This window comes from Myodes glareolus, chromosome 4 (assembly GCF_982192425.1).
Source record: "Myodes glareolus chromosome 4, mMyoGla1.1, whole genome shotgun sequence".
NCBI lineage: Eukaryota > Metazoa > Chordata > Mammalia > Rodentia > Cricetidae > Myodes > Myodes glareolus.
The window spans coordinates 30,468,938-30,491,376 of record NC_142029.1 but is presented as its reverse complement, the minus strand read 5'-3'; the positions used below and the strand labels follow the sequence as shown (position 1 = coordinate 30,491,376).

Below are 22,439 nucleotides of genomic sequence, written 5' to 3'. Positions count from 1 at the left end.
TATGTACACCACGTGCATGCTTGATGTCCATGGAGGCCAGAGGAGGGCATCAGATCCCCTAGAACTGGACTTACTAGCTGTAAGTCACCGTGTAGGTACTGAGAACCGAGCCTAGACCTTCTATAAGCAGCAAGTGCTCTTAACTGCTGAGCCATCTCTCCAAACTCCTCAATTATATCTGAGTTCGTGCAGTTTGGTGGCAGATATTCCCCGTGGCCATTAGTGCCCTGCACATAGTGAGTGCTTTAAAGGTTTTTATTTTTACGTTTTTGTTGTGGAGATCAAAAGACAAAGTTTTGGGTTTTTTTGGGGGGGGGGTTGGTTATGCAAGTGCTCCTTGCCTCCAGGGAAACTGTTCCTCTGTGAATTCCAAACAAGCAAATTTCAGTTGTGATTGAAATGGCTTATGCTCTTGAAGTCCAAATGTTTCCTAGTGATCAGCTTCATAAAGAGCCCCCCCTGCCCCGTCACTTTACATTTTTGAAAGGTTGGGAAGTGAGTGCCTGTTTTTGAAACATAGGGGGTTCACCTTTATAAATATTTCTGTGTTTTATGAGCTTTTAGGATATTGTCACAGGAGACCGTTTCTGTTGCATGGAATTTTCATAGGAGCTGGCACACAAGGCCCATCTGGCTTCTGCTCCTGCTATTCCTCTAGTCTGCCTCGCCAGGTCACCAGGGCCTTCTTGAAGTACCACACCCCAGAGATTCCTGTCTGTGGGCAGTGACACTGTGACTGACCCCCCCCCCCAAACATGAGGTTTCCATCCTCGTGTCTGTGTGGGCTGAAAGTTCCATGCTCAGCCTGACCTGCGGAGGTCACAAAGATGAGTGAGACTTGGTTTTCACTCCCAGAGAAATCAGGCCTAGCAATGGACACAGATGCAAATAAGTGTGATAGGGGACACTGTCACTGGTGTGTCAGAGCCTGGGCAACAGTCATTTTCCGTGTGCCTGGGGAATGGAATGCATGGGAAAGACATATTGGATCTCTGTTGTGTGGCACTGGGGAGATGTGAACAAATGTCTGCTTACCCAGATAGAGACACAATGACAGACAAAGTAAGGATACCATCAAAGTTCAACATAGTGAGCTGGAGAGTTTTATTTGGGTTATTTACCAGACCAGAGATGATTTGAGGACAGCTATGTCACCAAAAACCTACTCTAGCATGGGTGACAACAGCTGGAAAACTGAAGCACACTGCACAGCCTACAGGTAGTTGGAGCACACTGCACAGCCTGCAGGTAGCTGGAGCACACTGCACAGCCTGCAGGTAGTTGGAGCACACTGCACAGCCTGCAGGTAGCTGGAGCACACTGCACAGCCTGCAGGTAGCTCAGTTGCCTGAACCTTTTTTTCAGGTCTCCTCTTCCTCCTCCTCCACCTCCTTCTCCTTTTTTGTTTTTGTTTATTTTATTTAATTATTTTTGAAACAGGATCTTATTGTATAGCTCTGGCTGACCTGGAACTTGCTATGTAGACTAGGCTGTCCTTGAACTCACAGGGATCTGCTGAGATTAAAGATGTGCACCACCACTTCTGCCTTTGCTCTCTGCTTCTCAAAGGAAGCTCAACTGATCTGCGAGTGTCTCTCAGTAGTCTTTACTCTTTGTTTACACATACTTGGGGAAGGTTTGGATCTGGTCAGTTTCAGGAGCTTCCTGAAGCCTTGGTGTTGTTCACTTCCTAAGATTAAGGAGCTACCCTACAGGATGGAATGTTTCACCTCTCCTTGGAACATCCTGTTGTTGTAAAAGGAGACTGCTTGTTTGTTTCCTGCCTGCCCAGGCTGGTAAGGTTCAGGCATCCTTCTCCTTTGGCAGTTATGTGCTGTCTCCCTGACTCTGCCTACTCTCTCTATATATCTCTTCCAGCCTGGCTATATTCTGCCCTGCCATAGGCCAAAGCACCTTCTTTATTAGCCAATGGTAATAAAACATATTCACAGCATACAGAGGAGAATCCCACATCATCTCCTCTTTTCTGTTTTTAACTTTGACATAGTAAAATTACATATAACAAAATAGGTATCAAGCAAGAATTACAGTATTTTTTGTGACTCTAAAGTTTCATATCTAATTTATCTTTTATCATAACTAAGGAAAACTATAACTATTTGTCTTCAACTTCTTCAAAGACCCCAGAAGATTATAATATTACTTAAGTAAACAGGAACTAAATTGTAAGCAACTAACAAAACTCTAGAATTAACAGAGATGTCTCATTGCCTGGACCCAAAGTTCTTCTGTAACATTGGGACATCCATCTTCAGCCTACAGGCCCATAGTATCTGGTAGACTTTTCCATGAAACAGGAAATTTGAAAAACTGTTCAATAACTTTCTTCTGTGTCCTGCAGAATGTCTAGCAGTTGTTTCTATAAATCAGGAACCCTGATGGATTGTCTCACCTTTAGGCAAGTTCAATAGTCATTTTTCTGTGGGTCCTGCATGCCCAGTTTATATAGCATACCTCAAGCAGTCCAGGCAAGAGCAGTTTCTTGCCAAAATGGCTAGCCTTGTCAAATTGAAGGCAAATTTCATAACAAGTTTCTTCAATGCCCTTCAGCCTCTCTAAAGTATTGGTTCTGCCAGAAGCAGACATGTCTCACTGTCGAGAAAAGTCTAAGTTCTTAAAACATTTTAGATACCATATTCTGTAGGTCTTTAAAGTGTTGAAGATCTAACTGAAATATATCTCTATATATCTAGAAAACCTAACTAACGTGACTACAAGTTTGACTATTATAAAGGATTATCTATTAATCTCTATTTCTTTTTTTAACTACACATTACATTTTTAAATCAGCTGCACAAACACAATACCTTAAACAATGGCAGAAATACATATACACAAGGTAACAAAATGAACCTTAAATTTTTATTAATAGACTAAGATCCATACCAATGCAAAATATTTATCTCCTTTAAATGAAAACAAACATTTTTAAACCTTCATTTTGAAAATTTGGGTGTTGTTTTCTCCAGACTGCTTCTTGCTGTTTCTTGGGCAAAGTATCCTTAGGGTTCATGAAGACCTTTCAGGAGGTCTTGTTCCATCAGATCACGCTAGCCTGAAAGGAATCTACAGGTTCTCATTTTCTGTGGAAACAAAAGCAGAATCTCTTTTCCAAAGCAACATAACTTTAGACTAAAATTTTGAAGTCAAGATACCTTTATGGGTTTTTTTTTAGCAGCTCCCACAATCAAATGTCTCTCTGCAATTATCTCATTAAGAGTCAAAAAATTCAAAAGAAACACAATAATATACATAATCCAGACTCTCTGTGTATATTCCATCTTTACATGGCTTTTTTTACTCATTACTTTTTAATATTTATTTTATTATCTTTACTCCTTTAACCTATGACTGTCTGTACTTTCTTCTCTCTCTGAAGCCCCCCATGTACATTTATCTAACATTGTGACCCACTTAGAGGTCTTTTTTTTCTTTTGTCTGAATCTGCCTTTACTGTATATCTGTAGTGCTTTTTTGACCAGGAGTGCTTTTTTAAATGCTAAACATCATGACCAGGACTAATTGCTGCAGTTTTACCTTTTGGCACTGCACAGTCCAACATGGCAGAGGTATATTCACTGCTGCTGTGAGCCATGCTCACTGCCCCAGCTCCAAGGACACAGAGGGTCTATTTTGCCATTAATCAATCTGTAACACACTGCTCACAAACTCCATTTAAGTGCTCCATAACAGGACCAGCCTGATCCAGGAAGCCAGCTCTAAAAGGAGCCACTCAGTTTTTGCTGCTAATGCTGAGTCAGGAAGCCTTCTTTTAAAGGAATCTAACACCTAACAAACAGAGCCCTACCAAGAAAATGCTGCTACCAAGAAACCATGCTTAACTCTGTTCTTTTGTGTCTAGAATTCCTTCCTAAGCTCTCTCAGGTTTTATGTGGATGTAGTTGGCCCATGTTGGTGCCATTTGTAAAAGGAGACTGCTCATTGGTCTCCCGGCTGCTCAGACCAGTAAGGTTCCCGTGTCCTTCTCCTTCGGCAGTTACTTGGCATCTCCCGGACTCTGTCTACTCTCTGTATATATCTCTTCCAGCCTAACTATATTCTGCCCTGACATAGGCCAAAGCAGCTTCTTTATTAACCAATGGTAATAAAACGTATTCACAACATACAGAGGGGAATCTCACATCATGTTGTTTGACCTCCTTCCTAACATCCTATGTCTTAATGAGCTTCCCTCCAAGAGGGAAAGTTTTAATTTTGAAATAACTTCTACACAACTATGTCCTAGGGGAGACACACAATATGTAAGCTCTGACACCCCTGCCTCTCATACTCCTGATACAACCTGTCCCACGTGAATGACTGGACGTGGAGAGTTAGTGGCGAGGATGTTAACTGCTATGCTTCCTGTGCATTTGGTCATTGTGCTATTGGGGGTCAAGAATGTAACTGTCACCTCCATGTCACAGAGCAAGGCAGGTAGAAATGTCGTTCAGGTTTCTAGGATTCTTCCCCCAATGACTTCCTTGGACCCACCCTCCATGAAGGGGGCACCCTAACATTGAGGACTCCCTCCTAGACCCTGGGTTAGGCACACAATCCACAACTAAACACCTGTTTCACAGAGAGATCCTTTATTAAGCGGGGAAGAGAAGATAAAGTGGCTGCTTTCTGACTCGGGCAGGAAAACAGCAGCAAATGACCTTGTGGGTGTAATTCTTAAGAGGAAGAAAAGGGGAGGTCTGTGTTAGCATGGGCTAGGATGCGGTAGTACAGGAGAGGGGGAAGAGGAAGAAGGGAAAGGGAACAAGAGAAAGAGGGAAGAGGTATGTGTTCCTGAGGGACAAAGGACCTCTTCTGGATAGAAAGGAGATAGACAAGACACATGGGGAAATGGCGGTTTCTAGAGGAAAAATGGGAAACCCTGTGATAGGATGAGGTCTTTAATTCTAATTGGACATATTAATTAGGTGAAAGGAGGCTTTTGATTGCTGGATTTGGTGGTCAGCCTGAGGAAGAGGAAGTAACCAAATAAGGGAATAAACCTTGGTGGTTAGCTTTAGAAATGTCATCTAATGGTTTTGAGCAAGGCAGAGAGAATGGGGAGACAGGCAAAGTTCACCAGAGCTACATGCTCAAGTGGGTTAGAGTTCCTTCACTCCCCGACCCAAACCTCTACATAAAAGAGAAAAGAAGGTGAACATACAAGATAATGCATAGGGATGGACCATTTCAACCTCATGTGGGAGGACTCATTTCTGCCCATTCAGTAACATGGTCCACCTAATTGCAAAGAAGGCTGGGAAATGTAGTTTCATATTTTGTCAAACTAAAATGGAAGCTAAAGGGCAGGCAAATTTACTTCTTATCCAAGAGGTCAGAAAGTCCAAGACCAATGCACCAACAGTCTCAGTATCTGGTTAGAATATGCTTTCTGGTTCACAATGCTTTTCCTGTGTCCTCACTTGAAGCTCCCTGAGACCTTTTGTAAGCACCCTAATCCTGCTCATGAGGCACCACCCTTGTGGCCTTTTCACCTGCTGATGCCATTCTTCCCAGGGTTAGAATTTCAGCTCTGAATTTACAGGGAAATGATATTCAGACCATAGCCAATCCCTTTTATAGCGTTTCTGTGCAATATTCAACTGCATTATTAAATCACCACATTTTTATTTTTCAGTGCTGAGTTCTTACTACATGAAGTGCATGGAAGGTTTTGTCTCATTTTCCTTTTCTTTCTTTTCTCATTTCTCAGCCCAACAGGCAGGACCCGCGAATTCACAATGCCTTCCAGGAGTTACACCCCATACACGCGAGTCCTGGAGTTAACCTCAAAGAAAACGCTGACTTAGGCACTCAGAGACACGTGCTTCTTGCAGGCATTGAAAAGCCCTGCAACCCTGCGACTTAAAGGTCTGGAGAGGGTGATGATTGCTTCCTCGTAGACACGGTGTAAGCCAGAATGGGAATCTCAGGCCAGTGGAGGCAGAGAGAACAAGCCAGGATGTGGACATGAGGTCTTCTTTCGGACATCCGCCCAGCCCTGCTATACAGAATCATCATTTGCTTTCCACGTGGATGTTGAAGTCCTGGCTTTACAGTCTATGTTGTTTTACTCGATTTGGAGAGAAAGGGGCATTAATTAAAAATTTCATGTTTGTTACAGCATAAAGGCTTTGTTTACCCGTAAAGTATTAGCAGCAGTATTTCTCCCGCATGGAGAAGCCTGTGCACAAGGAGCATGGGCACCTGGAAAAACTTGAACCTGGAGGGGAAGATTCCTGGCATCCGGGGCTCTCTCCTCTGGTCGGGAGGATGTGGGCCTGGTTGTGGGAACCACGTTTAGAGACTTGGGTGTGCCAGAGTAACTGCATTCTGATTCACTGATTCCTGTTTTAATGTGTGCCTTATGCCATGATTGGACCATCTGAGATCACTATATTTATGCAAGCTGTGATTCTTTCTTTTCTCACTTAACTTAAAGAAGAATTTTGTATGTTGTGGCATTTAGTCATTTCGTATTTAAGTAACAATTGATATTTTTGTTAAACAGATGAGGAGTCTATTCACGCACGCTCTACTTTGATATTAAAACCCACGTCACATATATTTAATAAATGCCTTCTATTTTGTTCTAATATTGTCTCTGTTCTGTTTGGTCCATGACTATGTAGGAGGAATAGATACTTAGCAGACTAGGCTCTGGAATGGTGTCAAGATCAGACACCAATGGTATCTTCAGTTGATCCACAGAAGAGTGGTGAGGTCCAAGATTGTATTTCTTTTCAAATCCTGAAATACATTTCACTAACACACTTTCTGAAAAGAGTAAGATACATTCACAATCACAAAGAATTAAATCTTCCTTTTAAAAATAACCCTCCAGGCCGGCCGAGATTGCTCAGCTGTTAAGAGCAACTGCTATTCCTGCAGAGGATCGGGGTTCGGTTCCCAGCATCTGCATGACAGCTCACAACTGCCTGCAACCCCAGTTTTGAGGAATCTGATGCACACAAACATACGTATAAAAATAAAGAATTAAAAATTTGAGACTTCCCTCCTTTCACAGCCTTTCGTCATCTAGTTTGGGAAAATCAAGTGAACAAAGTAGTTCCATTGAAGAAATCACCCTGAGTCAGGAGAAAGTGAAAAGTGTGTGTGTGCGCACGTGTGTGTACATGTTTGTATGTTTGCATGTGTGTGTGGTGCACACACATAAACCAGAGAACAATGTCAAGTATTCTTCCTCAGGTACCACCTGCTTTATTATTTTGTGGGACAGATCTTTCCTTGGCCTGGACCATGCCTAGTAGGCCAAACTTGCTCCCAGAGAGCCTCAGGGATCCTCTCTTCACCCCTCCCCAAACCCAGTGCTGGAATTATAAGTACATGACACTAGGCCTAGTTGGTTTTGTTTGCTTTTGTCTTTTACATGCATTCCAGGAGATCAACCTCAGATCCTCATGGTTGCACAGAGAATACTTTACCACCTGAGATATTACCCAAAATGTCAATTTTTTTTGTAGTCAAATTTGTGTTTAAACTGGCTAAAGGACCTTAGATGAGTCACCAGAGCTCTGTGGAGGACAGCTCCCCCTCTAACGTGATGGTCGCAGCGACTTGCCAGGCGGATGGAAGTGGGAGTGAAGTTCACAGCTGCAGTCACTCCGGGTTTGTTTTAAAGCACAGTTGGCTCCTGTGTGGTCCCCGGGGGTAACAAGGATCCCTCCTTCTGGGCATCAAGGAGTGGCTGTGACAGAGGCCATCACGACAGCAGATGGGGAAGGTGCACCCACAGGGAGGAGTAGGCCATCCTTGGAGGTCAGTGTCCCTGGAGAAACTAGTCTGGAAGAGATTTCAAAGTGAAAGACAGTGATTCAAAGAAAGCCAGTTTTAATGTGACCAAAGGCGGTGATGGAAGCTATCTGCAAACAGCTCCGTAGTCCCTTGTCCCTCTGTTAAAACAAGCACGACAAGATAGGCAGACAGACAGACAGATATGTTTAAGGGGTCTTTCTGCTGACAGGGCCTTTGTGTTTTTCATATAACATGTAGTGAACTCTGAAGACTGAACTATCCAGGAAGACCATTACAGAGAAAAACCGAGAAAAGTCTTTTAGATCCTTGGTTGATACCACATCTAGGGAGGCCCAGTGGAACAGTTTGACCAGTAAAGGCACTTACTGTGTCTGTAAGCCTGATGACCCGAGTCTGATCCCAGGTGGCTTGCGTGAGGCAGAGGAGATGGGAGAAATGTGGAATGTTCCAGGCCAGACAATCTGGAGTATACAGCAAGCAGAAAGAGGAAGAGAAAGAGACTCCACCTCAAAACAAGTTGGAAGGAGAAAGTCAACTCCAAAAAGTTGTCTCTTACTTTCACAGACACTGTGGCAGGCATGGGCCTATATTCCCACTAGGAACCTGAGTATTGTATAGAACGGGGGTGCAGGATTCTAATACTAACACAGTGAATTTACCTCACCAGGGTAAAGAATCACAATATATAGAAAGGTTTTAAATAAAAAAGCCGGGCAGTGGTGGTGCATGCCTTTAATCCCAGCACTGGGGAGGCAGAGGCAGGTGAATCTCTGAGAGTTCAAGGCCAGCCTGGTCTACAGGAGTTAGTTCCAGGACAGGCTCCAAAGCTACAGAGAAACTCTGTCTCAATAAAAGAAAATGAATCAATTTTATTATGGTGCTTCAAGTTAATATTTTCATTTCAATCCTCCTTAGCATTGTCAATAACGCACAAGCATATATAACATTTATTTGTTTCATTTTCATGAGACATATGACCTTCCATAGAGAAGTAGAATCACGTGGTGGTTTTTAAGAATATAGGCTCTGGGATCCAACTGTCTGAGCATACTCCCTTGTGTGTGCCTATGTAAGTCATGTGACCCGCCACAGCCCCCTTGCAACAGGACAGTGGCAATTTCTTTCTGGTGGGGTTATGTGAAGAATGGCTGAGCTAGTCCTTGGGCAGGTCTTAGAATAGTAGTTGGTACACAGCAAGCCCTTACTCAATGCCACCCAGTGTCATTACATCTTTCATAAGCAGTTTGACTTAATGCAGTTAAAATTTATGTGTACATATTATAGAAGCTGCACCATTATTTATTTCTTCTTCTTTGAGACAAAAATCCCATGTATCCTAATGTGACCTTAAACTCTTGTGTAGCCACAGATGATTAAACTTCTGATTCTCCTACCTCTGCCTCTCAGTTCTGGGATTATAGGTGTGCATCTCCATGCCCATGCTCAGTTATGCAGTGCTAGGGATGGAGCCTAGGGCTTTGTGCCTGCTAGCAATTGTCTGTCAACTGATCCACATCCATAACCTTTGCACCACTGTATCTTTGTACAAGTGTGTGTGTGTGTGTGTGTGTGTGTGTGTGTGTGTGTGTATGTGTGTGTTAGTATATGCACATATATGGGCACAGGTGCCTGAAGAGGCCACAAGAGGGCATCAGGTTCCCTAGAACTAGTTGTGAGTTACCTCATGCAGATGCTGGACTCAGTTCCTCATGAGTAAGCAGCGAGTGCTCTTAACTGCTGAGCCCTCTCTCCAGCTCTACCTTTTTTTTTTTTTGAAAAAAAAGTATATAATTAATTGGATTCTATTTCATTCAAGCACCATGATTCAATTAACCTATCCAGTCACACTGGAATTTCAAAGATTGTCTTTATTCTTTCTTAAGCAATCCATCTTCTGCACACGTCCGTGGACATTCTCCTAATTGTTTTCTCAGGTTAAATTCCTTGAAGAAGAATTGCCAGTCTCAACAGTGTACGAGCTTTAAATCTTTCAGTGCGCAAAGTCTCATTTGTTCTGTGGAAATTTGTGTGCACTGAAACTCACCAATGCTATAAGGAAGTGACCCTCTGATCCCTCTGCCAACATTAGCAGTGAGAAATGGAGAACATGAGGAATCTCTTGTTTTTGGGAGACCTGTCCTTCTGAAAACAGTAAGAACATTTCCTGCAGGATATATTGCCCTTGGATAGCTAAGTTCAAGAACTTCACTTGTGAGTTGTGTTCTCCCAGGGCCCAGAGAGGGTCTCAGCATCTGATGGGAACTAAGAGGGGATTCAGAAGGAACCAGTATCTCCTGGGATCCAGGACCCGCTGCTCAGTGAGGCGGCACTTTGTTGGAGTCTATCATGGTGGGGGCATCTGGGAGAGGAAGATACCGCAAGATACAACAGGAAGTTGGGGGACATTCTGAAGCCAGCCTCACTCATTCTGTAGCAACCTGCTCCCCTTGAAATTAAAGGGTTCTACAAGAATATGTCAATCGCTTCTACCGACGGTATCCTCAATGATGGACCCAGCTTCCCTCCCCCAAGTATCCCAGCTCTCTCTACATCACCACCCTGGGGACCAAGATTCTAGCAAATGGTCTTTCAGGGAACAAACCACATCCAACCCCAGTGAGAGGAGATGTGGTCTGGTAAGCAGGTGACTAAAAAGCACACCTTTTTTTCCTCAGGCCCAAAGATGAGAATTCCAAAGAGTGGGTCCTGTTAGAAAAAAAGAGGAGACTGATGTGTTTCTAGATCAGAAACAAGGGAATTCGAAAGGGATGAACGCTGAAGCCTTGTGGTGATTCACGGGGCAAATTCTCTAAAACCTGGTGTAAAGTATGTGTTAAAGCAAGGCGTGTTTTTCTCTTTTCTTTCCAGCATCTTCTTTCTCCTTTCCCCCTCCTGCCCTCCCTCCATCCCTCTCTCTTCTTTGGCATGTAGGTTTCTGATGTCTAGCACAGTTGTTGAGAACACACCTCATTTACCATTGTCTTTCCCTTGCACAATTCTTGAATGTCAACTGGCTAAAGAGGCCTGGGCTTATTTCTATGCTCTTGGTCCTGTTATTGTGACCCAGTTCCCTGGATGGACACCTGAGCATGGGAGCTTTGCCACAGGCCATGAGGTCAGGTGGTGCCTACTCTCCAGTCCTTTTCACAATTGTCCCTTTTCTAGTCCTCTGGATGTTCACACCGATTACCAGTGTGTGCATTCTTACACGGGGGCTCACAGGATGCTGACAGGGCTCACCTTGGATGCATGGACCACCAAGAACACCCAGCCCTAGCCTTGTCAGTCCAGCTAGGGCGCACTCTGCCTTCTGGCAAGAGCTCAGGGCAGCTTCAAGTCTTCAGTGTCAAGGTTGCTGCTTTCCCGCTTGGGAAGGTAATGGGAATACAACTTCCAGTGGGCACTTTTGATAATAACTATATAGTATAATCTTTGTGGAATTCTAAATATAATATTATATAAAAAACCCATAATTTGTGCCCAAGGGCCATAAAACTGATGTAATTTGAATGCAATAAAATATAAGCAAGCAGCAAGCAGTTCTTGTGGGCTTTCTCTTAATTTTTCAACACATACTTCAGAGTTTTAAGATGCAGCGTTTACAGCATTCACCTTCCTGAATTAGGGGTGGGGGGTGCTGAGAAATAATTAGTAGGCAATTTTTTGGCCCTGGGGCTTTTCTTGTAAATGTTTTTGTTGGCAGGCACACTCTTGAGAACAGGAAGTCAGTCTCTTGTTATAGATTTAAGACTTTTCAGAGCCAAATAACAGAAAACTGGGTTAGTTCTGAAATGAGAGCCGGGATGGGGGCGGGGTGGACTGTCCTGGGCTCTTTCTGGAGATTAATGACATCTTGCAAATATTAATGCTCTCTCTTCCTCTTAACTTTGCCACCTCCTAAACAAAACATACTCAGACCGAAAACAACTTAGCTGATCATTTGGTAGTCCTACCCTAAAATAAAAGATCTTTATAGTACCCACAGATTTATTTTTAAAACTTTTGGAGAGCTGGGGAGAAAAAATTAGGATTGTCACAAGTTGACCATTTATTGTTGTGTTTTGTATTTCTTTTTACAAAATCCTCAATATGAAATTTAAAGTATTAGACCTGGCATTAAAGATACTGTTTTCACAGTACTCATAAAGATTTCTACTTTCTTTGAAGTGTTATTTATTTATTTGTTTGTTTATTTATTTATTTTTATTGAGTGCTCTGTTCTGCATGTACAACTGCATACCAGAAGAGGGCATCAGATTCCATTACAGATGGTTGTGAGCCACCATGTGGTTACTGGGAATTGAACTCAGGACCACTTGAAGTACAGCCAGTGCTCTTAACTGCTGAGCGATCACACCAGCTCCTTTCTTTGAAGATTTAAAAAACAGCTTTTGTCACTAAGAGTGTTGAAGCAAATTTGTAAATGGCATCAATATGTAGTTGAGCTGGTTGCAAACACAGTGATTGTTTGCAGTGGTGAGACTGGACATTTGACCAGGGCATTTAGTTGTTGGGTTATAAAATAAGGAAACCTGTGCTCCCCTCCAAAGTCCAAGACTCTATTTATAAATAGGCTTAGTAAGGTTGAAAAGGAATTAAAATTCAGTTTCTACAAATGGTACTAAAAAGTTGCAGTCTTGACAAAGTTTATAATCTGGAGGAGGGACCAGGCAGTGGTTGTGTACACCTTTAGTTCCAGCACTTGGGAGGCAGAAGTAGGCAGTTCTCTGTGAGTTTGATGCCAGCCTGGTCTACAGAGTGAGTTCCAGGACAACCAGGGTTACACAGTAAAACTCTGTCTCAAAAAAAACCAAAACAAAACAGAACAATGCCCCCTCCCAACAAAAACAAAGCAATCAAGCAAACAAACAAACAAAAATAATGTGGAAGAGGGCTAGTCCTACATTGGTTGGGATGATTCATTTTTAAAAGTGTGTGTGTGTGTGTGTGTGTGTGTGTGTGTGTGTGTGTGTGTGATATGAGTATGGATGTCAAAGGATAGCTTTTGGTTTTCACTATCCACATTGACAAAGCAGGGTCTCACGGTCTCTGCTCTAGGCTAGTGTGGGCTAGCTGTCCTGCAGGCTTTGGGTAACTCTACCGTTCTTGCCTTCCAGCTAACTTTGAAACATGGGATTGCATTGTTTTGTGTAGACCACAGAACTGGTCATTTGCAGTCATTACTTTACAAATTAGATCATTTATTATAATTATTGAGGGATATACATGCCACAGTGTATGTGTGGAGGTCAGAAGACAACTGTGTGGTGTAAGTTCTTTCCTTCAACTTTACATGGTTCTGGAATTGAATTTGGGTTGTTGGGTTTGTACCTTTACCTGCTGAGCTCCTACCGGCCCTGTGATAGTCCTGAAAATGCAGAAGCTTTATAAAACTTTGCAATATTTGAAGCAAAGATCATTTTCCTATAACAAGTATAGATATTATATTGATACTCTAGACATTTCCACCCTGGTACAGCCTCTCAGAAAAGAAGACAGTTTACACATGTCCCAGTATAAATGCTCTTTGTTCGGGGACCCACACACAAGGAAGGAAAGGCAGGACAGTAGGGTGAGAGGCTGGTAGAGTCTGGGAGGATGAGTTCCCAGACTGTAAAGGACATGTACATCCTAAGTCCAACTCTTTTTTTTTCTTAAGATTTATTTTATTTTTATTTGTGTGTCTTGTGTGCACATCTGCATGTGTGTATGTATGTGCACATGAATTCAGGTACCTGTGTAGGCCAGATGAGGGTATCAGCTCCCCTGGATGTAGAATAGAGGCAGTTATAAAATGCTGATATGGATACTGAGGACAGAACTCAGGTCTGTTGGAAGAGCCGTGCAATTCAATAACCACTGAGCAATCTCACCTACCCTTAACTTTAGAAACACTGTACATCCAACTAGAGATTGAGTCTGTCCAGGAAAACCACAATTTGTAACCCCCAGCTCACATGAACTGTTTCCTGTCGTAGGTTATCAAGACACTGTTGCTTTCTGGACCTGGCCAAACAGGAGGTACCATCATGGGTGTTGACATTCGCAACAAAGACCAAAGTGTTTGGTACAAGGAGCCCAAGGGCCAGGCCATCTACCTGTGACGGCTAGCCAAGCTGTTCAGGTTTCTGGCCAGAAAAACCAACTCCACCTTCAGTCAGGTTGTCCTGAAAGTAATTTATGAGTTTCACTAACTGGCCACTTCTGTCCCTGTCCCAGATAATCCGAAACATGAAGCTTCCTGGCTGAGAGAACAAAACAACTGTGGCTGTGGAGACAGTCATATGGCTGTGGAGACAGTCATAGACGATGTACCCAAGCTAAAGGTGTGTGCACTGAGGGTGAGCCAGGCGGGAAGTCGCATCCTCAAGGCTGGAAGTAAGATCCTCACCTTCAACCTGCTGGCCCTGGAGTCTTCCGGGGGTGGTGGCACCGTGCTCTTGTCTGGTCCTCAGAAGGGCCGAGGTGTACCGGCATTTTGACAAGGCCGAGGTGTACCGGCATTTTGACAAGGCCACACCAATCACACTTAAGCTTATATCCAAACCAAGGGCCAGAAGTTCAAATGTGCCAGAGGCAGATGGGCCAGTGCAGCTACAAAAACTACCCCTGAATCTGATCTTACTGTTAAAAAAAAAAAAAGCTTTGGATTTTTGGAGAGAGAGGAGATAGAGAGGGTTATTTCTTAAAAATGACCTCTCTCTTCAGCCCATTCCAAGCGGCATCCTTCTCACACCATTTATTATAATTTGCTTGTCTTCTGCTATTTTGACAAATTTTGAATTTTTAACCCTATAAATAATCTTAAACTACTCAAAGCTGTCATCCCCTAGATATGAAAATCAAATTACGCTCAAGAATTCTAGGTGACGGAAAACATTAGCCAGCCCCATAAGATACAGATGAGCATGGGAGAGTGGCATAGCTGATAAGCCTGGAACTTCATCAGCACTGGAGGGGTGTTTATTTAAAGGAGATACCTGCTTCCTGCTTTACAACATACCAAGTATTTCTTCTCAACATTTATGAGCTTAAATAGATGCAGATGTTGCCAAGGAATGTGTTGTAAGATTAGCCATCTTAGAATTGTGCCTTTGAGCACTGAGAGGCCTGTTGGAGGGTAGCTCCGCACGCTCCTTTTAAATGGGAGGAAACTGAGGCTCAGAGAAGTCCATGGACTTAACACGAAGGTAATGTATGTAGATCATACCCCTGAAGGCTTAGTTGTAGATTGCCTTTGTGTGTGTGTGAATGTGTGTGGGGGGAGGTATATATGTGTCTGTCTGTCTGTCTCTCTGTCTGTCTGAGAATGGGTGTCAGAAGACCACTGTGGAATTGATTCTCTCATTGCACCTATATGTGGGTCCCACAGATTAAACTCAAGTCTCCAGGCTTGTACCCAAATGCCCTAGCCCACTGAGCCATCTTGTTGGCCTGAAATGGACTAATTTTCTCAAGACTGTCTTCAAACCTTTCTGGATTACCTTGTGCCGTGTCTCTCCCATTTGGGGGATTTTGTTCTCTGGGCTGTATTGTTTTGTTTTGTCCTGAGCAGTTCTGACTGTATGCTTTGTAGGCATCCCATATGCCTCCTCTTTTTCAACTCTTGGTTGATATGATTCAGAGCTTTTCTCTTTCATGTAAGGTGACCAGAGATAGGATTCTGGTCAAGGATACTGAGAGGATTGGGTAGTCAGCTTTTCCCTGCCCTAGGCTGTGCATTACCAGTTTCTTTATCTCACTGGCTTCTGATCTCCTTCCAAAGAATAATATGTGGATAAGAACAATGGCTTTGTGTCTAGAAAAGTGTGCTGCCTTTGCAGAAGACTCAGGATTGGGTCCCAGCATCCATGTTGGGGGATTACAAAAGCTGGGTAACTCTGGCTCCAGGGGATTCAACAGCCTCTTCTAGATTCCTTAGCCATACCCTGACACATGCATATGCCATATATGTACACTTATATGTATTTGATTTTTAATCAAATCATATATATATATATATATATATATATATATATATATATATATATATATATATGTTTCGAAACAAGGTTTCTCTGTTTAACAACTCTGGCTGTCCTGGAACTCACTAGACCAATCTGGCCTCAAAGTCACAGAGATCCAACTGCCTCTGCCTAGCAAGTGCTGAAATTAAAGGTGTGTGCCACCACTGCCCAGCAAAATAAATATTTTTTAAAAGAGTGATAGATGTGACCACAATGAAGACTCACTTGTCTCCAGTCACTACAGAGGCTGCAGTCTGCCCCTGAGCTTGGGAGGAAGCTGAAACGTCTTGCCCTAGAAATTTTGTTAATTACCACTCTTACCCTTTTCTGTGTGTACGAACTGTCTTTCCTGCAACAGAAAAGAACCGCCAGCAGAGTTCACTTGACCCCATGTTATTACTTAAATAATTTTTAAAGATTTATTTAGTTTTATTTTATGTGTATGAGTGTTTTCCCTGTATGTATATTTGTATGTGTATATGTATTGCATGCTTGGCACCCTAAGTGACCAGAAGATGGCATTGGATCCCTTGGAACTGGAGTTATAAATCGTTTCTGGTTGCCAAATGGGCATTGGAAAGCAAACTGGGTCATCTGGAGGAGTGGCCAGTGCTCTTAAATACTGAGTTATCTCTCCAGCCCTAAAATAATTTTTAGAGCCAGAATTATGATACAAAATGTTCTAGATATTTTATGAGAAAACAACACTCAATGAGGCCCTTTACGTATAAGGGCTCTGCACTCCAGTAAGCAACTTAAATGACTTCTAAGCAAACTGTAAGTATTAACTGCCTGCTCCCCAGTCCTTAGGGTCAGAACTCCCAGGGTCATCCTGCTACCCAAAACTCTGCTCAGTGATGCTCTCTGATTTGTCTTTCTCAGAGGGCTCGAAGTCATCTCCATTTTCTGTTCTCCTCCCCCATTAAATTCTACTCTTTTTTTTTTTTAACTGTAGGTCACTGTCTCAACTGAGTTTTTAGGAGCAGGATCATTTGGAACTAATACAGGGTCCTATGCAGATGATTGACAGTCCACATCCCTTTCAGAAGGCTCTAAGGCCTCAAAGAAAAATCTTTGTTAGCCAAATTGTCTTTTTAGAGGAGGAATTTCAGTAAGTGTGTAAAAGGGAAGTAGAACAGGACAAAGGAAGGAGAAAGCATTTGAACTCTTCTTAAGACTTTCCGACCTGAAGAGGAAGAGGGGTCTGAGCCAGGGTGCCTCTGTGCTCTGTACTAAGGATAAGGACATGGACATGTCCAAGGATATTTTTATTTCTGGTTTATAAATTTATTCATAGAAAAAAAAATCTTACAAATGCTTAGTATCCATAAACGGCCATGTTATTTAACTAAGAATCGTCCTTTAACTTTCTCATTAAAAAGGAAAATTAGATGAAGATAGATGAAGATTCAAAGAACCATACATTTGGCAATCCTTCCTAACCCCAGACTAGCTCTCCTGACACTGTCCAGCTCATAAAACACACTGGTGGCCTGGAATGAGCAATTCCTCACTGACCAGCACTCAACCATGCAAATGTCTGAAGAGAAAAAGAGTTCTTTCCTCCGACTTGAAACTTATTTAGTTGAGATTTTTCTCACCAGAGTCCTTGTATTTCTTTTTCCCCATGGGCAACTTCCCCTTAATTAATCCCATTTCCCCCAGTTCTAGCTTGTCCGAGCAGCTGAGCAAACAAAGATGCAGGCAGCCATTTTAATGTGCTTCCTCTCCCAGACCCTCTGGGATGGATGGGCTGTTCATCTTGTCCATAAACAGGGGCCTGGATGGGCCCGGAGAAAGCAAGCAACTAGGGACCTCTGTCAGGATTAATTTTAATAGACTGCAGGCTGCCGCCCAGGAACCATAACCCAGCAAATGACTTTAAATTACTATTTGCTGATAAAAAGGGAGATAGGAGCCGAGCATTCAGTCCGGCATCTCGGTTTGGATAACTAATGCTAGGATTTATTTTCCTACTGGATCGTCTGTGCTTTACGACCTAAACCCTGGGGTAGCTGAGGAAAGCAGCTCGGTGTCCTAATCTCAGGAAAATTAGCTGGGAGGAAATGTGACATTTTATAGAAGTTCTAAACTTTAGAGCTGGACCAGAAACGACTCTACCCTAGGGTCTCTATGTTTCAGATCTCTTTGGTGTTCTTACCTCCTTTTCTATGCCTTTGTCCCCAGTTAGTCATGACCATGGCATTTTATAAAGCTCTGCTATTTTGGTTAAGCAATAACAGTTTCTGTAATAATTTGTCTTGTCCCTTTAAGGGACAAGCCCCGCCCATTCCCTCCCCCATCAACTGAGGCAGGCAGATCTTCCTGCTTGCAGTCTGAGTCTCTTCCTTTTCCATTGCCCTCTTGAAGAGGCAGTTTCTGTCTCTTCCCACTTCTCCTCTTCCCCCTTCTGTTTCTCTCTCTCTCTCTCTCTCTCTCTCTCTCTCTCTCTCTCTCTCTCTCTCACCTTTTCTCCCCTTCTTCCTTTCCCCTCCATAATTCACTAAATAAATATCCAACCTCACTCTGCATGGCCTGCCTATCCATGTTTCTGTCTCTCTCCCACCGTGTGGCTCCCTGACCGGGACCAGCCTCCTTGGGAGACTTGCGGCATGGTCTTGTGGCATGCCCATTTGTCTGTCTCTCCTCGTGGTCTCGTGTACTATCCCTGCCTGGGACTGGCTACTCTCAAGACTCCCTGCCTGCTGCCTGCCCCCAACTTGGGGACCTGTGGTATGGTCTCATGGCCCGCTGCCTGCTGCAGTCATTCGGAAACCTGCAGCATTTTTATTTAATCCATTACAGTTACCCCCATCTAATTTGGCTCCTAGAATAAAAATAACTTGTTTCTCTGGATTATTTTTCCCCCCTCCCCACTGTACCCATCCCCATTAATGACTGGCCATGACAGATATTACGAGTTGTTGTGCCCTGATTACAATCCCCAGAGAGACCACCAGAAACCAGAGAAGTTCAGACTACAATAAGCAAGGTTTATTGTTAGCTTAATACGGGCTAGGTCGGGACTGTCTCCACACTTGATGCAGTGAGGCAGGGAAGAACTCAAATCCCTCTGTGGGGTTAGCTTTTTAAAGGCAAAAACTACAAGCCCTCCAGTGCCATCAGGGGGGTTTGGCACGGGTGCAAGGTCTTTGCTCTTTTCCATCCTGTTTTGTCAGCCTGATCTTTGTTTTTAGAGCAAGGTCACGCTGTCCCTGAGTCAGGACATCTTTACCAGTCTCCACCAGGTGGCCTAGTGTCCTTGTGCTTTGGATTTTCCCCAGTGTGTGGGGGGGGCTATTTTTTCTGGGAACATGAAGCTAGTCTGGGGTTTTTTATTTCAAAACACCCTGCTAGGAAATTCCTTCTCGTTCCTTTGAGAATAAGGGATGAGGGTCTCACACCAGTCACCTGACATTCTCCAGTTCACCTTCTTTCCCTAGTTATCCCTAGCAGTGACCTCCCAGGTCAAAAGAAAAAAAAAAAAACAAAAAAAAATCCCAACCTGCTTCCTTCTCTCTCCTTGCTAGGTCTCACTCAAACCCAGGACAAGTCTCCCTCAACATTCCTCACCTGACTGACCGGTACCCCAAATCTCTCCTTCCCAGGAGCTGGGCATTTGCTTCTCTTCCCTCGGTCTGATTGTTATGATTTCAACCACTATATGGCTGACACTTCTGGGTTCCAGGGCCACGCATGTGCGGACAAGCCCTCAGGCATGACCCATGTTGGGCATGGTTGCATCGTCTACCTACCCCCACTGACCTCACTAGTCCTGCACACACACATCCATAAACTCCTAAGTGGGTTTGTTGTGGGTTCTGTATTTCCTTCTCACTCACGCCAGGTAATTGATTTCACTGATCTCTATAGAGCTCAGCCATTTTGCCTACATTGCTCTCCTGGTCTCTTGGCCTGGGCTATCTACCTTGGTCAGTGGCTCCTCTCTTGCTCTTCCACACCCCCCCTCCAGGTGCAATTTAGCTTGGATTCTCCCTTCTGCCTGTTTCTCCCTTATATCAACAACGAAAATCTCCAGACTTTAGAAGTAGCTATGTCTTCCTTCTTCTACTTTTTTTTTCATTTATCTGGTGCTGAAACCATGGGGCAGGGTGGGGGGGTAATAAATGAGCTTCCTTCCAAGGGAATCGGCCTCTCCAAACCGCACTGTGGATTTGATTCTCCTAAGGTATGTGTAAATCATTTGTTTCTGCTGGCTTCTGCCACCCCCACATTTGATTCCAAATTCTAGAGTCTACCTCTTCAGTGGCTTCTTGCCTCTGCCCACTCTATCTGTCTCTTTTTGCCTACTTCATAAGTGTCCTTTCTCTGGCTCCTGGAGCCTGCTACACCCTCTGGGATGTCCATCACCTGGGCATCTCTCTGTGTCCCTGACTCACTGCTGTGCCCTCTGGGACACCCATCACCTAGTTCTCTAGCTCTCTCTCTCTCTCTCTCTCTCTGGCTTCTGGCTCCACCATACCCTGCAGGGCCTCACCACTTGGGCAACCTCTCTATTTACTAAGCCTGCAGCTTCTCCATGCCCTTGTGGCCTCTACAATACTGGAACCCTCTCTTGGGCAGGATACTTGCTTGTCCTCACTTATCGCTCTTGTTTACACTGCTCACTGATATTCAGCTCCCTCTTGGAGGCTACTGGAACTCTCCATGGCAGAGTTTGTTTCCACAACCCTTCCTCCTTTCTCCTTGGACTCAATTCCTTTTTCAGACTCAGAGGTTTTATTAAAGTCTCACTGTCTTACTGCGAATGGCTTGGCTTCAGTAGAGCTCAATGGGCCAAAGACGGCAGACTTGAGTTCCAAATTCTTGCAGATTGTAACAACTCCCATCACTGCACAAGCAAATGACCCTAAAATCTCCTATCTCTAAGGGTTTTCAACTCTTGAAATTTTTTTTAATCTCTATGATTTCTCTCTGCTCTCAAGAAATCTTTTAAGACTATTGTATAAGATTTGTAAGTTCATTGGGTGTGGCTAAATAATCTGTAAAATCTGTAATGAAAATTGGCTTAAAACTTATAACAAAAAGGCTTATAATTAAAAACCTTTATATACATAGGTAATTTTAATTTGCTACAACATACTATATATGTGATTCAACTTCTGTTTAGAATATACTATATATATATGTAACTTGAATTCAACTCTTGCTCAGGAAAACAGATGTTTTAAAATAGCAACCATGTGACTTATCTCCATCTCGCCTGATGACTTCATCAGGATAAAAGAAACCATGTGGCTGGCAGCCATCTTTACTAAGGTTAAAGGGTACATGCCATGTGACTGTATAACCATCTTGATTCAGGTGACCACATGGCATAAAGCAACTAAAACTTCTTAGTCCCAGTGAGCTCTCTGCTTATCGTTGTATTTCCGTTCTAGACTGAGGAGACAGCAGCAGGTCTCCAAAATATCTTGGATTAAGGTTATTAAATACAATCAAGGTTTATAAATTCCTAAGGTTATCAAGGTCTACTCAAATTAACAAAAGCCAATTTAAAGCTGCACATCTAACTACTTATATCTTTGCTAACTGTGTTCGACACCAGGCTTCTAGAAATTGTAGATGAGAAACAACATTAGAATCAGAAAAGTAAAGCTCCCAGTCTCGCTATGGACTGCATTTATGGTTTAAAGTTTTATTTTGATACTAAAGGCTCTTCAATTAAATCTTCAACTCAACATTTTTAAAGGCAGAAGCTTAGTAGGGATAAAGCCATAAAATCCTAATCTTATAAAAACTACTAACTTATAAACTATTACATGATTCATTTGAAGACAAGCTTTATTTAGCTTCCTCTATGTGTTTTCAAGGTTAAGTCTAAAACAAGTAACTAAAAACGAAGCTTATTTAACTCAGGTGCACCTAATAGATTATGGTCCTCAAATTCTTCAGCGATCTGCTGAATATGGCCTTTAAATTGTTTATGAAAAAAAGCTTTCAATGATAAACAGGAATGCCAGCTCCTAACAGCAATCCTAAGGTCTCCAAAGAAGATGATGGGGCATAGAGACTCCACCTGAATTGTGATAATGCTAACCACTGGGAAAAACTGCCTCATGCCTCACCTGCCACCAGGGCTCTGCCCAAACTGTGGACACTGTTGGGTTGACTGCCATACTCTGCCTTGTCAAAGTGAGGTCAGTTTTCCCAGGTTCCTTCTTCACAGGAAAGTCTCTTAATCCTTCTGAGTCTGGCAGCTGAAGGTCAATGCTGTCCTGTGCAACAGCTAAAGAGTTAGTGTTGTCCTGAATGACAGTCAAAGATGACCACTGCTCCCAGTGACACCATAGTGACCACAGAAGCCTAGGGTAACTGCCCAGTAACAGAAATTTATATTGTAACTATATATATATGGATATAATTAATTATATCCAATATAATTACCATAGTATTATATAATTGTATACAATTTATTATGTATATCAAAATTTATAATATATTTTATTTTTTATAACATCTTTCTTAGTTCTCTGATGATATTGACAGCTAGGCTAACTGTAGCTTTTTCAATTTAAAAACAAACACACCAGCTCCTTCCCCAAGGCTACATTTGCCTTCTTAGTTAATTTCACACGTAAAACCAAGCCTCACATCTGTAGAGCTACTAGGTCT

The 22,439-nt window shown here is 42.9% G+C and overlaps 1 protein-coding gene and 1 pseudogene across 2 annotated transcripts in view; both read left to right on the top strand.

Annotated features, from left to right (window-relative positions):
* Myzap (myocardial zonula adherens protein) overlaps window positions 1-6,617 on the top strand; it is a 90,156-nt gene extending 83,539 nt beyond the window's left edge. For both annotated transcript variants that reach the window (XM_048423262.3, XM_048423261.3), the window contains one exon: window positions 5,735-6,617. Coding sequence is in view for 1 of the 2 variants with exons in the window: in XM_048423261.3 (XP_048279218.2) it covers window positions 5,735-5,831 (97 nt within the window). In the remaining variant the exon portion in view is untranslated. The remainder of the gene's footprint in view (window positions 1-5,734) is intronic.
* Window positions 6,618-13,826: 7,209 nt separating this feature from the next.
* LOC125393601 (large ribosomal subunit protein eL18 pseudogene) lies at window positions 13,827-19,060 on the top strand (annotated as a pseudogene).
* Window positions 19,061-22,439: the final 3,379 nt, after the last annotated feature.